The 14,523-nt window shown below is 44.5% G+C and overlaps 1 protein-coding gene across 2 annotated transcripts in view; it reads left to right on the top strand.

The window, feature by feature from the left end:
* The window catches only part of LOC122554624 (regulator of G-protein signaling protein-like), a 106,801-nt gene extending 93,934 nt beyond the window's left edge, over positions 1–12,867 (top strand). For both annotated transcript variants that reach the window (XM_043699945.1, XM_043699944.1), the window contains 3 exons: positions 4,341–4,382; positions 10,980–11,037; positions 12,487–12,867. In XM_043699945.1, coding sequence (XP_043555880.1) covers positions 4,341–4,382; positions 10,980–11,037; positions 12,487–12,550 — 164 coding nt within the window. In that variant the 3' untranslated portion in view covers positions 12,551–12,867. The remainder of the gene's footprint in view (positions 1–4,340; positions 4,383–10,979; positions 11,038–12,486) is intronic.
* The last annotated feature ends 1,656 nt before the right edge of the window (positions 12,868–14,523 follow it).

The raw sequence follows: 14,523 nt of genomic DNA, 5'->3' as shown, positions 1-14,523 counted from the left end.
CCAATACCATCTTGATTCTCCCCAGTCTACCTGCATGTTAAAATCCCCATAACAACTGTAGTAACATCTTTGCGACAGGCCAATTTCAGCTCCTGATTCAACTTACATCCGACATCCAGACTACTGTTTGGGGGCCTGTAGATGACTCCCAAGAGGGTCTTTTTACCCTTAGTATTTCGAAGCTCTATCCACACTGACACTACATTCCCTGACTCTCGGTCCCCCCGCGCAAGGGACTGAATATCCTCCCTTACCAACAAGGCCACCCCACCCCCTCTGCCCGTCAGTCTGTCCTTACGATATATTCAAGTCCTCTCAAAATAAATGCCAACATTGCATTTGTCTTCCTAACTACAGACTCAACCTGCAGGTTTACCTTGAGTGAATCCTGGATTAGAACTCCAAAGTCTCTTTGTACTTCAGACCTCTCAATTTTCTCCCCATTTCGAAAATAATCCATGCCTCTATTCTTCCTACCAAAGTGCATGACCTCACACTTTCCCACATTGTACTCGATCTGCCACTTTTTTGCCCATTCTCCTAACCTGTCCAAATCCTGCTGCAGCCAACCCGCCGCCTCAATGCTACCTGTCCCCCTACCTATCTTTGTATCATCTACAAACGTAGCCAGAATGCCCTCAGTTCCTTCATCTGGATCGTTAATGTATAAAGTGAAAAGTTGCGGTTCCAACACTGAGTCCTGTGGAACACCACTTGTCACCGGCTACCATCCTGAGAAGGACCCTTTTATCCCCACTCTCTGCTTTTTACCAGACAGCCAAGCTTCTAGCCATGCCAGCATCTTCCCTCTAACACCATGGGCCCTTATCTTACTCAGTAGCCTCATGTGCGGCTCCTTGACAAAGGCCTTCTTGAAGTCTGGGTAGATAACATCCATTGGTCTAACCTGCTTGTTACTTCCTTAAAAAATTCTAGAAGATTTGTCAGGCATCTCCTCCCCTTTTAATGAAACCATGCTGACTTTGCACTACTTTACTGTACACTTCCAGTATTCAGAAACCTCATCCTTCACAATGGATTCCAGGATCTTACCCACGACCGAGGTTAGGCTAATCGGTCTGTAATTTTCCCTCTTTTGCCCTACTCCCTGTTGAAACAGAGCCGTCATGACAGTGATTTTACAGTCCTCTGGGACCCTTCCTGACTCCAGCGATTTCTGAAAGATCACCAATATTGCCTCCACTATCTCTATCCCTTAGAATTCTGGGGTGTGGTCCATCTGGTCCAGGTTCATTTATCCACCTTCAGGCCCATTCAGTTTTTTCTAGCACCTTTGCTTTGGTGACGGCCACCATACTCAGCTCTGCCTCCTCATTCTCTTGAATTTTTTGGACATTACTTGTGTCTTCTACTGTGAAGACTGACGCAAAGTAATTATTCAGTTCCTCAGCCATTTCCTTGTTTCCCACTGTTATCTCCCCAGCATCATTTTCCCAGGGTTCCAAAGTCCACTTCCGCCTCTCATCTGCTCTTTATACATCTAAATAAATTCTTACAGTCTTCCATTATATTACAGGCTAGCTTGTCCTCATATTTAATCTTTTCCCTCCTTATTTCTTTTTTTGTTGCCCTCTGTTGGTCTTTGTAAGCTTCCCAATCCTCTGGTTTCCCACTGCCCTTTTCCACATTAAATGCATTCTCTTTTGCTTTTATGCTGTCCCAGACTTCCCCAGTCAGCCAGGGTTGCCTCATCCTCCCTGTACCATGCTTCCTTTTCCTCGCGATGAATCTCTGCTGTGTCTCCTGAATTACTCCCAGAAACTCCTGCCATTGCTGTTCCGCTGTCTTTCCTGCTCGGCTCCTCTCCCAGTCAATTCTACCCAGCTCCTCCCTCATGCCTCTGAATTTAACTTTATTTACCTGTAGTACCGTTACCTCTGATTCTTTCTCCCTCTCAAACTGCAGAATGAATTCAATCATATTATGATCACTGCGTCCTAAGGGTTCCTTCACTGTAAGCTCCCTTGTCAAGTCTGCCTCATCGCACAACACTAAATCCAGTACTGGCTGTTCCTTAGTGGGTTCCACCACAGGTTTCTCCAAAATGCAATCTCGTAGACATTCCACAAATTCCTTTTCTTGCAATCCACTACCAACCTGATTTTCCCAGTCCACCTGCATATTGAAATCCTCCATGATCACTGACTTTGTCTTGCCTACACATCTTTTCGATCTCCTGTTGTATCTTGCGCCCCAGCTTCTGACTACTATTTGGAGGCCTATACATAACCCCAACTATAGATTTTTTTTAAACCTCTGCAGTTCCTCAATTCTCCCCACACAGATTCTACACTATCTGACCCTACATCATTTCTTACTATTAATTTAAACTTTTTCTTACCAATAAGACAACCCCACCTCTGCTGCCTATCTTTTCGATAGGATGTATATCCTTGAATATTCAGCTCCCAATCCTGATCCCCTTGCAGCCTTGTCTCCATGATACCCACCACGTCATACCTGCCAATTACGATCTGCACCACAAACCCATTTACTTCATTCCTTATACTGCATGCATTCAGATATAACACCTTCAATCCTGTATTAACTGCCCCTCTTCTCATTGTTATTAGTTTGCACAGTGAGCTTGAAGTTTGATTGCTAACCCATTCCATACACTCTACCCCCATTTGCGTCTGTGTTGGAGATTTTAATAACCTCTCCTGAGTTCTACACTCTTACCTCCTTCTTTAATTTAGGTTTTCTAATTTCCTGTATAACTGAACCCTCCCCCCATCCCATATTTCATTTAAAGCCCTGTCTACAGCCATGGTTATGCTATTCGCCAGGATTCTGATCCCAGCACGATTCAAATGAAGACCATCCCATCCAAACAGTTCCCTTCTTCCCCAGTACTGGTGCCAATGTCCCATGAAATCAAACCCATTTCTCCCACACCAAACTTTGAGCCACACCTGCTTAATCTTATTGACTGTTACCTGTTTAATCTTATTGGCCCTGTGCCAATTAGCTCGTGGCTCAGGTAGTAATCCAGAGATTATTACTTTTTTAGTTCTGCTTTTTAATTTAGTTCCAAGCTGTTCATTCTGCCTTAGCAGACCCTCTGCCCTAGTTTTATCTATGTCATTGGACCATTATCTATGTGGACCATGATCACTGGATCTTTACCCTCCCACTCCAAGTTCCTCTGCAGCCCACATGAGATATCCCGAACCCGAACACCAAGGAAACAACACAACCTTTGGGACTCTCGATCCTGGTCACAGAGAACAGTGTCTCTGCCTTGAACTATACTACACCCCCAATTACAACAATATTTCTCTTCTCGTCCCCTCACTCAAATGGTTCCCTGAACCACAGTGCTGTGGTCAGTCGGCTCATCCTCCCTGCAGTCCCCATTCCCATCTTCACAGGGAGCAAAACTCTTGAACCTGTTGGACAAGGACAGGGGCTGAGGGTCCTGTAGCTCTACCTCCTGGATCCCTCTACCTGCCTCACATACAGCCACACCCTCCTGTCCCTGACCACTGGCTGAATTTAAGTTAGTTAACCAAAGGAGTGTGACTGTCTCCTGAAACACAGCATCCAGGTAACTCTCCCCCTTTCTGATGAGTCTCAATGTTTGAAGCTCAGACTGCAGCTCATCAATTCTGAGCTGGAGTTCTTTTCCAGCAACCAACATTTACTGCAGGCATGGTCACTGGGAACCACAATGGGGTCCACCAGCTCTGTCAGGGTCTCTCTTTCTGTTAGTGTCTTGATATACGTTTCAGTGTATATCCTGCTGTCGCGATCTGTTTCTATGCAGTTCTATCAGTGTCTGGGTCTCTCTATCAGTTTCTTTCTCTGTGTTTCTGTCAGTCTCTGTGTTTCTGTCAGTCTCTCTCTCTCTGTCTTTGTGCTTCCGACAGTCTCTCTCGCTTCATGTCTGTCTCTCTCCCCCCCTCTCTCTCTTTGTTGCTGTTTCATTTTTCAGATCTTTTTCCCATCTCTCTTTTGGTCTCTGTGCTGTGTGTGTCTGTGTCTTTGTCTCTCTCTCTCTCTGTCTGTATTTCTCATGGCTCTGTCTGTGTTGTTGTTAAGTGGTTGTGTGGACAATCCACATGGATGTGAACATTGACAGAGCATACACTGTCAGAGACAGGAGCTCAACATAGAGTGATACCAATGCAATTAGCCCTGGTATCCTGAGACACTGTGCTACAGGCCAGAGGGAGCTTCTGTCTCTGGTAGAAATCAGTAAGCGATGTCTTTGTCAGTAGGAGTGTAGCTGCCTCGCCTCACCTTCAGAAAGTTGCGATTCTTCCTCCAACACGTTGTTCAGATTTGTAACTCTCTTTCTCTCTCTCTCTCTGCAGAGCAAGAGCAAAATGCTGTCCAGGAATCTCAGATCTCTCAAAGTGAGTCAGGAGAGGTGCCATGGGAACAAGCAGAACCCTCTGAGCTCAGCTTAGAGGTGGGGTGGGGGGTTCAAGGAGACAGATGGGCAATGGAAAACGGCTACCGAAGGTAGCAGCCGCTCTGAACTTCTCTGCAACGGCCTCTTTCCAGGGGGCAAAGGGTGACGTGTGTGGAATTCCTCAGTTGTGTGTGCCACAAATGCATTGGGATAGTGTCCAATGCCATTTTCTCCCTGTTCCCCCCCAATAGGACGTAGCCAATGCTGTTGTCCAGGCAGTAGGATTCAGGAACACAACTGGGATTCCCCCAGGTGCAGAGTGCCTTTGACTGTACACACATGGCACTGAAAGTGCTGTATGACAACACTGCTGAATTTATCCACAGGACGGGGTCTCGTTTCGTTCCATTTATGTCCAGGTGATCTGTGTGATCGCTGACACCATTTCGGGGAGGTATGTGCCCACTATTCTGGCAGCTGCCAGCTCTCTGACATCCTGGGACACTCTTATGTACCTGCTTTGTTGGAGATTCCAGGTGTATTACAAACCTAGTTACCTGGAGGTAGGGGCTATCCATTGTGAGCATGGCTCATGATGTCATTGAGTAACCTGGAATATTAGCCCTTATTCCAAGGGAGTTGGAGTATAAGAACAGGGCAATCTTACTGCCACTGGACAAGGTGAGACCACATGTGGAATATTCTAGAGCAGTTTTTGCCCCCTTATTTCAGAAAACGTATTATTTCCATGGAGGCAGATCAGAGAAGGTTCACTAGGATGATTCCCAGTTATGAGGGATTGTCTTATGAGTAAAGGCTAAATGGGTTGGGGGGTCTACTCACTGTAGCTTAGAGGAATGAGAAGTGATCTCATGAAACATGTAAGATTTTGGATGTACGTTTGCTCGCTGAGATGGAAGGTGTATTTCCAGATGTTTCGTTACCCTACTAGGTAATATCCTCAGTGGGCCTCAGGTGAAGCACTGCTGATAATTCTTGCTTTCTATATATATGTTTGGGTTTCTTTGGGTTGGTGATGTCATTTCTTGTGGTTTTGTCATTTCCTGTGGTGAAGTCAGTTCCTGTTCCTTTTCTCAGGGGCTGGTAGATGGGGTCTAACTTGATGTGTTTGTTGATAGAGTTCCGGTTGGAATGACAGGGTTAAGGCTGACAGGATATTTCCCCTCAAGGGAGAGTCCAGAACCAGACCTAGTCTCAGAATAAAGTGGCACCAATTTAAGTCTGAGATGAGGAGGAATTGCTTCTCTCAGCAGTCGTGAGTCTTTGGAACTCATTGCCAAACAGTGACAAGGTCTAGGAGGGTGTGTTGGCCCTGTCAGCTACGTGACCACCTTGCCTCAAGATGAAAAACCTTCCATAAAACTTAGAACAAACTTGTAAAAACATTCAGTGGAACATGCAGTGGGGACGAGTTGAATTCAAGTCCAATTGTTTTGTAATACATTTTGCAAATTGATAAATGAAGTATTTTTTTTTTACAATCGTATTGAGACATCTAAAGGTGGAATGTGTAGGAAATATATTATATCAATTATAGCTTCTATGATTCCAGTTTCCCTTGGGCTGGATACCTGATGTTTAATGTATTGTCTCAATACGAAGGCTATTGCAATTGTGTTGAGTGGGTCATGTTGTCTGGAGACAAGTTGGATTTTATTGCAAGTTCTGTCATCTTCAAGCTGAGATGTTTTGTAATGCATTTTTACAAATGTCTTGAATAAAGTATATATTTTGGAAAAGAAATTCTTCAGGTACAATGAAATGTGGATACCCTAATACATCGAAATTAGGAATGGGCAATAAATGCTGCCGAGCCAGAAACACCCTTGTCCCACGAATGAATAAAAAAAAGAGCAAGAGTAGGCCATTTGGCCCTTCGAGCCTGACCCCCCCCATTCAATATGATCATGGCTGATCATCCAACTCAGTCCCCTGTTCCTACTTTCTCCCATGCTCGTTGATCCCTTTAGCATTATATCTAACTTCTTGAAAACATTCAACATTTTGGGCAAAGAGTTCCACAGGCTCACTGCTCTCTGGGTGAGGAAATTTTATCTCATCTCTGTCCAAATCATTTACCCTGTACCTTCAGACTGTGACCCCTAGCTCTGGATATCGTGGGCGGCACGGTCGCACAGTGGTTAGCACTGCTGCCTCACAGCGCCAGAGATCCGGGTTCAATTCCCGCCGCAGGCGACTGACTGTGTGGAGTTTGCACGTTCTCCCCGTGTCTGCGTGGGTTTCCTCCGGGTGCTCCAGTTTCCTCCCACGGTCCAAAGATGTGCAGGTCAGGTGAATTGGCCATGCTAAATTCCCCATAGTGTTAGGTAAGGGGTAAATGTAGGGGTATGGGTGGGTTGCGCTTCGGCGGGTCGGTGTGGACTTGTTGGGCCGATGGGCCTGTTTCCACACTGTAAGTAATCTAATCTAATCCCCAGTTATCAGGAACATCCTTCTTGCATTAATCCTGTCTAGTCCTGTTAGAATTTTATAGGTTTCTATGAGATTCCAACCCCCTACTTTCAACAATCCCCTCCCCCACCCAAACCCTAACAACCCAGTCTCTCTTCAAATGTCAATTCCACCATCCCAGGAATCAGTTTGGTATACCTTGTACGTGAATCACAAGAGGTTAGAATGCATGTACAGCATGTGACTAAAAGGATGAGTGGAATGCTGTCTTTTATTGCAAGGGGAAATGGAGTATAAAAAGAGGAGTGTTTTGTGTCAGTTGTACAAAGCACTTGTGAGATCACATTGGCATATTGTGTAAAGTACAAAGGGATTCTCGAAAGGTCGACTTGCAGGTTGAGTCCATGGTTAAGAAAGCAAATGTAATGTTGTCATTTACCTCTAGAGGGTTAGAATGTAAAAGCAGCGATGTGCTACTAAGATTTTATAAAGCTCTTTCGGCCCCATTTAGAATACTGTGTCCAATTTTGGACCCACACCTCAGGAAGGACATACTGGCACTGGAGCATGACCAGCCCAGATTCACATGGATGATCCCTAGAATGGTAGGCCTAACATACAATGAATGGCTGAGGATCCTGGGATTGTATTCGTTAGAGTTTAGAAGATTGAGGGGAGATCTAATAGAAACTTACAAGATAATGCATGGCTTAGAAAGGGTGGAAGCTGGGAAGTTGTTTCCATCAGGTGGGGATACTAGGACTCATGGGCACAGCCTTAGAATTAGAGGGGGAGACATTTCTTCAGCCAGAGAGTGGTGGGCCTTTGGAATTCATTGCCACGGAGCGCAGTGGAGGGTGGGATGTTAAATGTCTTCAAGGCAGAGATTGATAAATACTTGATCTCGCAAGGAATTAAGGGCTACGGGGAGAGTGTGCGGGTAAGTGGCGTTGAAATGCCGATCAGCCATGATTGAATGGCGGAGTGGACTCAATGGGCCGAATGGCCTTATTTCCACTCCTATGTCTTATGGACTTATGTTGTAGAATTTTGATGTAGGGTGGGATTATGAGGAAACGTTTGGGCAGCATGGTGGCCCAGTGGTTAGCACGGCTGCCTCACAGTGCCAGGGACCCGGATTTGATTTGATTCCATCCTCGGGTGACTATACAAACTTCTCACAGACATTCTCTCTGTGTCTATGTGGGTTTCCTCCAGATGCTCCAGTTTCCTCCCACAGTCCAAAGATGTATAGGTTAGGTGGATTGGCCATGCTAAATTATCCACAGTGTCCAGTGATGTACAGGTTAGGTGGATTAGACATGGGAAATGCAGGGTTATATGGTAGGGGAGTGGGTCTGGATGTAATGCTTTTCAGAGGGTCAGTGTGGACTCATTGGGCCGAATGGCCAGCTTCCATACTGTATGAAAGATTGGATATGAGTTTAGAAGAATGAGAGGTGAATCTTGCTGAATCATGTAAGATCCTGAGGGGGATGTGACAAGATGGGTAGTGAAAGGATATTTCCACTTGTGGCAGAGACTAGGACACTGTTTAATCACAAGGCGTCTTCCATTTAAGATGGAGGTGAAGGGGAATTTTTCCTCGCGGTTGGTTTCTCTGTGGAATTCTCTCCCCTGGAGCACAGAAAAGGCTTGGATATTTAATAGCTTTTAAAGTTTAATTAGATTCTTGGTAGACCAGGGGGTTAAAAGGATATTGGGGGAGACAGGAATGTGGAACGAAGACCACAATACGACCAGCCACCATCTTGAATGGTGGAGCAGACTAGACGGCTGAATGGCTTACTCTTGTTCCCTAACTTTGATTCCTTCTTTTGAAGCCCTTCTCATTGCACTCCTGTTGGTAATGGACTGTCAGCAAGCGAAAGATCCCTACTTCAGCTGTGGCCAAGGTCATGAGAACAGGGGGATGCTGATTGAGGGATCAATATTGGTCAAAACTCCCCTACTCATCTTCAAAATGCTATCAAGAGATCTTTTATATCCACCTGAGAGGGAGAATGGAGCATAGGATAAGCACATCAGTCTAAAGGTATGTCCTGCACACAAAAAGCAGGTTAGACAAAACCAGCCAATTACCACCCCATCACTGTACTCTTGATCATCAGTAATGTGATAGAAGGTGTCATCAACAGTGCTATCAAGCAGCACTGGCTCAGTGACGTCCGGTTTGGGTTCCACCAGGGCCACTCAGCACCTTAACTCATTACAGCCTTGGTTCAAACATGGACAGAAGAGGTTCAGAATTCCAGAGGTGAGGTGAGAGTGACAGCCTTTGACATCAAGACCTCATTTGACTGAATGTGGCATCAAGGAACCCGAGCAAAACTGGAATCATTCGGTGTCAGGGGACAAACTCTCTGGTGCTTGGAGTCATACCTGGCACATATGATTGTTGTAGTTGTTGGAGGTCAGTCATCTCAGCTCCAGGACATCTCTGCAGGAGTTCCTCATGGTAGTATCCTAGGCCCAACCATCTTCAGCTGTTTCACCAATGGCCTTCCATCCATCATAAGATTAGAAGGGGGGATGATTGCTGATGGTGGCACAATGTTCAAGACCATTCATGATTCCTCAGATACTGAAGCAGTCCATGTGCAAATGCAACAAGATCTGGACAATATCCAGTAATTGGGCTGATAAGTGGGAAGTAATATTACACCACACAAATACCAAACAATAAGAGATTAACTAACCACTACCCCTTGATATTCAACTGTTTTAGCATCACTGAATCCCCATTATCAAGATTCTTGGAGTTATCATTGACCAGAAACTCAACTGGACTCACCACATAAACATAGTGGCTACAGGAGCTGGTCAGAGGCTAGGAATAGTCTGATAAGTAACTCAAGTTCTGACTTCCCTTATGCCTGTCCACCAACTACAAAGCACAAGTCAGGTGTTTGATGGAATACTTCCCACTTGCCTGGACGGGTGCATCTCCAACAACACTCAAGAAACTTGACACCATCCAGAACAAAGCAGCCTGCTTGATAGGCAGCTCATCCACAAGCATCCACTCTCTCCACTAGATGCTCAGTAGCAGCAGTCTGTACCACCCACAACATGTACTGCAGAAATTCACCAAGGCTCCTTAGACCGTACTTCCATTTAGAAGGACAAGGGCAGCAGATTTCTAGGAACAACTGCAAGTTTCCCTCCAAGGCACTCACCATCCTGACTTGGAAACAAATCACCATTCCTTTAGTGTTGCTGGGTCAAAATCCTGGAATTCCCTCCCTAATGGCATTGCGATTGGCACATGGAGCACAGTGGTTCAAGAAAGCAGCTCACTACCATCTTCTGAATGGGCATCGTGGGATGGGCAATAAATGTTGGCCCAGCCAGTGAAATACACATCCTGTGAATGAATGAAAGTAAAATCCCTGATGGTATAACATTCCCTCTGTTCTGCATTCTTTAAATTCAAGTCTTGAAGTGAGATTTGAACCCACAATCTTTTGACTTTGATGTGAAAACTCAATTGTGTCTGCCATTCTCTGGTGTCATGGCTTGAGCAAAGCAAGCTTCTTCCACTATGAAAGACGTTATCACTGAACTCAGCAAGGCCTCAACTGAGTGCATCCAAATCTTCAACTACCTTAGGGTGGTGGTAGGGTTGTAGGGTGATAGGAGAGTGCTGAGGCCAACTGACTCAAACAACGTGCTTATCTCAATTTTCATCTTATATCAACCTTCACTATCACAACCCAGACCCTCAGCAATAGGAAAAGGAGACCGTTCAGCCCCTCAAATCTAGTCTGCCAGACAATTCCATCCATGGAGCTTAACACATATCTAACAAAATTACACCAACCTCAGCATCATGAACTCATCCATTAATGGCAGCACTTGAATTTTAGACTTAGCACCCCCCAACACCTCTTCTGATCAGGTATCTAATATCTTAATCTTCTAACCTTGAGGATTTACAATTCCACTCCTCAAAATGTAACCCTTTTATAATTTAACCTTTGTACGCTGGCATTATTCTGGAAAACTAACATAGTCTTTGTTGAGGCCAATATATTTTTCCAACCTACTAATAGCAGTGTTACTTAAAGCTATTTTAGTTGATGTTTTTTCTAAAACTGCTTTAACCATGGTCTTTTGCTCTTCCCATGCCCAACTAATCCAGAAGCTAAGAGTCTAACAAGTAACAAGGTCTCCATCTCGAGTCAGAGCCACTTGCCAGGGTAAGTGACCATTTGGATATTATGTTTACCAGAAGTGTGAAACCAATGCTATGAAACCAAATTCTTATATTCCAGATATTCCCTCGGTTTACACCACTTTGACATCTCTCTTTCCATCATTCCTTTCACCATTTATCCCTGTCCATCTCTGACCTAGCCCACGCCCTTCACCATCTACCCTCCTTTCTCTTTTACCCTGCACCTTTTCCTTTGGTCCCCTCTGCTACTATGATGGTTCAAGCTCCCTGACATCTGGGGCAGCACAGTGGGTCAGGGGTTAGCACTGCTACCGCACAGCACTGGGAACCCAGGTTCAATTCCACCCTCAGGCGACAGCGTGTGGAGTTTGCGAATCTTCCGTGTCTGCGTGGGTTTCTTCCGGGTGCGCGGCAGATTAGGTGGCTTGGCCATGGGAAATGTAGGGGTGGGTCTTTCTCGGGCTGGTGTGCTCGGGATAGGCTGAAATAGCCTCCTCCCTCACTGCAGGGATTCAGTGATCTTCAATCCTGTCACAGCAGTCGCAAATGACTGTACAGGTTGTTTTAATCATGGAGTCGGACCTGCAGCCTGCCTCTGCCAGCATTTGCTTACATTTTGATTTGAACTCAAGACACTCAGAAATGAAAATGCTGTCCCATGGGGCCAGTTGGACTTGTCAGTGGTGTGAGAAACAAAGCTCACGCACTTCAATAATTTCAGTCCGAGACAAAATTTGAATCAGTAGTGCCCTTTATTTTCCTCTTGCAAGAGGGTGTGATGTCCACTGTCTACAAGCAAGGGACACACACACCAAATTCATCCAATACAAGATATTTATATGAATTGGTTTTTATTTTTTTATTTCATTGCTCCTCCCCGTTTACATCTTCCACTTCTCTAAAACCAGCACCCATTACTCCTGTTTATCTCTTGCCTTATCTGTGACAAAATGCTTATTTCTGGCCTCACAAGGCCGTTTGACCACATCCCGCTGTGGGTCATTGTTAGGCATATCCTTTCTTCACCATTATCTACTCCCTCCATCTGTGCCTTCCCCTACCATGCTGATCCTTATGACCCTTTTAATTGGGGTTTGTTCCTGTGTTTCTGTAAAAGTGGGAAACAGATGTCCATACCTACTGTTTGTACAGGCGTATCTGGCTTAACCTATATCCTCACAGCACCTTATCTATGTCTGTAACATCTACCATTGTTTTGCAGTCACGTTTCATTATTGCATACAATTTTAGCTAATACAAAAACAATTATGTATTTCCTCCACATAGTTTGCATTCTAGTTGTCTCAGCTCTTGGCTGAAACAATTACACACTGGTGTGAGTTCATTTACTTTGTATAAGTAATTATAATTGCAGAAGTAACACTACTTTACCTATATCCCACAGTGGTATTGTGTTAATGGTTGCTGTTTGAAACAAACAACAGTAGTGCCTGTTTTTGTTTTATTTTAGCAGCAGACCCAGGTTGTCATCTATGCTGTCACCTAGTCGCATTTCGTATCTGTCGGTCAAGTAACATCGCGTCTCCAATCCAATCCAACGCGATGAACATGAGTTAGCGCACAACCAATCTTTCTAGTGTTTCTATTGAATGTATGTATAAATGGATTATGGAGCTTTACAATCAAATATCAGTCACACTCAACTATCCTTATTGCTTGCTGATGCTTCCTCACGATTGCACCCAAGACATTCTCTCCATCACGAAGATAGTGAGTGGACCAGGGCAGCTCGAGTCAAAATACAACATTCCTGCTTTCTAACATGTGGGTCTCATTTACTTGAAGAGCATGTTTATTGCCCAGGCAATGAGTACACATCACAGCAGGAACTGTCATAATCAGAGGGTGATGAGAGTTTGTGTCCATTAAAGCAGCAGGTGTGATACTTGGGCCTGATAATGTGCTAGATACTCAAATCGTGCAGGAGACCAAAGGGAGCCAGCAGTCAAGACCACAAGTCACTGAATATTAGCTAATAAAAAAATGTGAGGAACACAGAGCACTAGTGTTCAGAAGTTAGGATTGTAAAGCAGAGAAGTTAGACTTAAGGTTAACTTTTAGATGATACATTCCTGAACTTAACAATTCTAATATATGAATTAGTGGGGATGTATATACATTTTTTAAGCTAACAGAAGTGAATAAGTTGATGGTAACATATTTGGGATCTCTGACTCCCTAACTGGCTTGATGAGTATCTGGATTAGTGGTGCTGGAAGAGCACAGCAGTTCAGGCAGCATCCAAGGAGCTTCGAAATCGACGTTTCGGGCAAAAGCTCTTCATCAGGAATAAAATGAAGGAATTAAGGCCTTTGAGATGATGCAAAGAATGTTCACTAGCATGGTTGCAGGGATGAGGGACTTCCATTCTGAAATTTGGACTGTTCCCCTTATAGCAAAAAGATGAGCAGAGATCTGAAAGAGCAATTGAAAGTAAGTATGGAGTAAATAGGGAAAAAAAAGTTTAAAACTCATGGAAGTATTGACAGCAAGCAGCCAAAAATCAAAAGCAATTGGTTAAAAAAGCAAAAGTGAGATGAGGAAAAACATTTTCAGCCAGTGGGTGGTTAAGGTGTGGAATGCACTGCCTGAGAGTGTGGTGGGGGCAGCTTCAATTGAAACATTCCAAAGGGAATGAGACTGTTATTTGAAAAGGAACAATGTGCAGGGAGAAGGCAGGAGAATGTCACTCAGCGAATTGCTCATTTGGACAGCTGGTCTAGTCAGGATGGGCAGAATGCCACTATTCCCTTACAATAAATTCTGTGAAGCATCTGGAGAGAAAGCAATATTATCTGAGAGCTGACTCGAATTGTGTAAAGTTTAGGTGAATACAGAGAAATTTACATGACATTTTTTAATATTGTCTGGAGAATGTGGGAATTTCAGGCTGTGCCAGCATTATTACCAATCCCTAATTGGTGTTGAGTTGCCTTCTGCAGACCAGGTGCTGTAGGTACACCTACGATCACACACCTGGTTATAGTCCAACAGGTTTATTTGGAAGCACTAGCTTTTGGAGCGCTGCTCCTTCATCAGGTGGCTGTGGAGAATAGCTATAAATTGTGTTTTACAATCTTATTCTCCTCAACCACCTGAAGGAGCAGCACCCTGAAAGCTAGTGCTTCCAAATAAACCTGTTGGACTATAACCAGGTGTTGTGTGATTTTAAACCTTGTACTCCCCAGTCCAACACCAGTGTCTCCAAATAATGCTGTTAGGGTGGGATTCTCACCCAGAGCTGTAAGGAAATGATAGGGTCTGGTGATCCCTTGTACCTGCTCCCTTTCTCCTTCTCAGGGTTGAGGTTATAGGTTTGGAAGGTGCCATTGAAATAGTTGCTGCAGTTTGTTAGTAGTTGTTTGTTAGTTTTGCATCAGTAGCAGAGCAAGTTGGCAATGGACAGAACTGTTTTGTCCTAAAGTTTCAAGTGTGTTGCTGGAGCTGCATTCATCCAAACTAGTCTAAGATATTCCATCACATACAG

The sequence above is a fragment of the Chiloscyllium plagiosum genome, chromosome 11 (assembly GCF_004010195.1).
Source record: "Chiloscyllium plagiosum isolate BGI_BamShark_2017 chromosome 11, ASM401019v2, whole genome shotgun sequence".
Classification (NCBI taxonomy): Eukaryota; Metazoa; Chordata; class Chondrichthyes; order Orectolobiformes; family Hemiscylliidae; genus Chiloscyllium; species Chiloscyllium plagiosum.
Note: the sequence above shows the minus strand (reverse complement) of the source record. Positions and strands in the feature narration are given on the sequence as shown.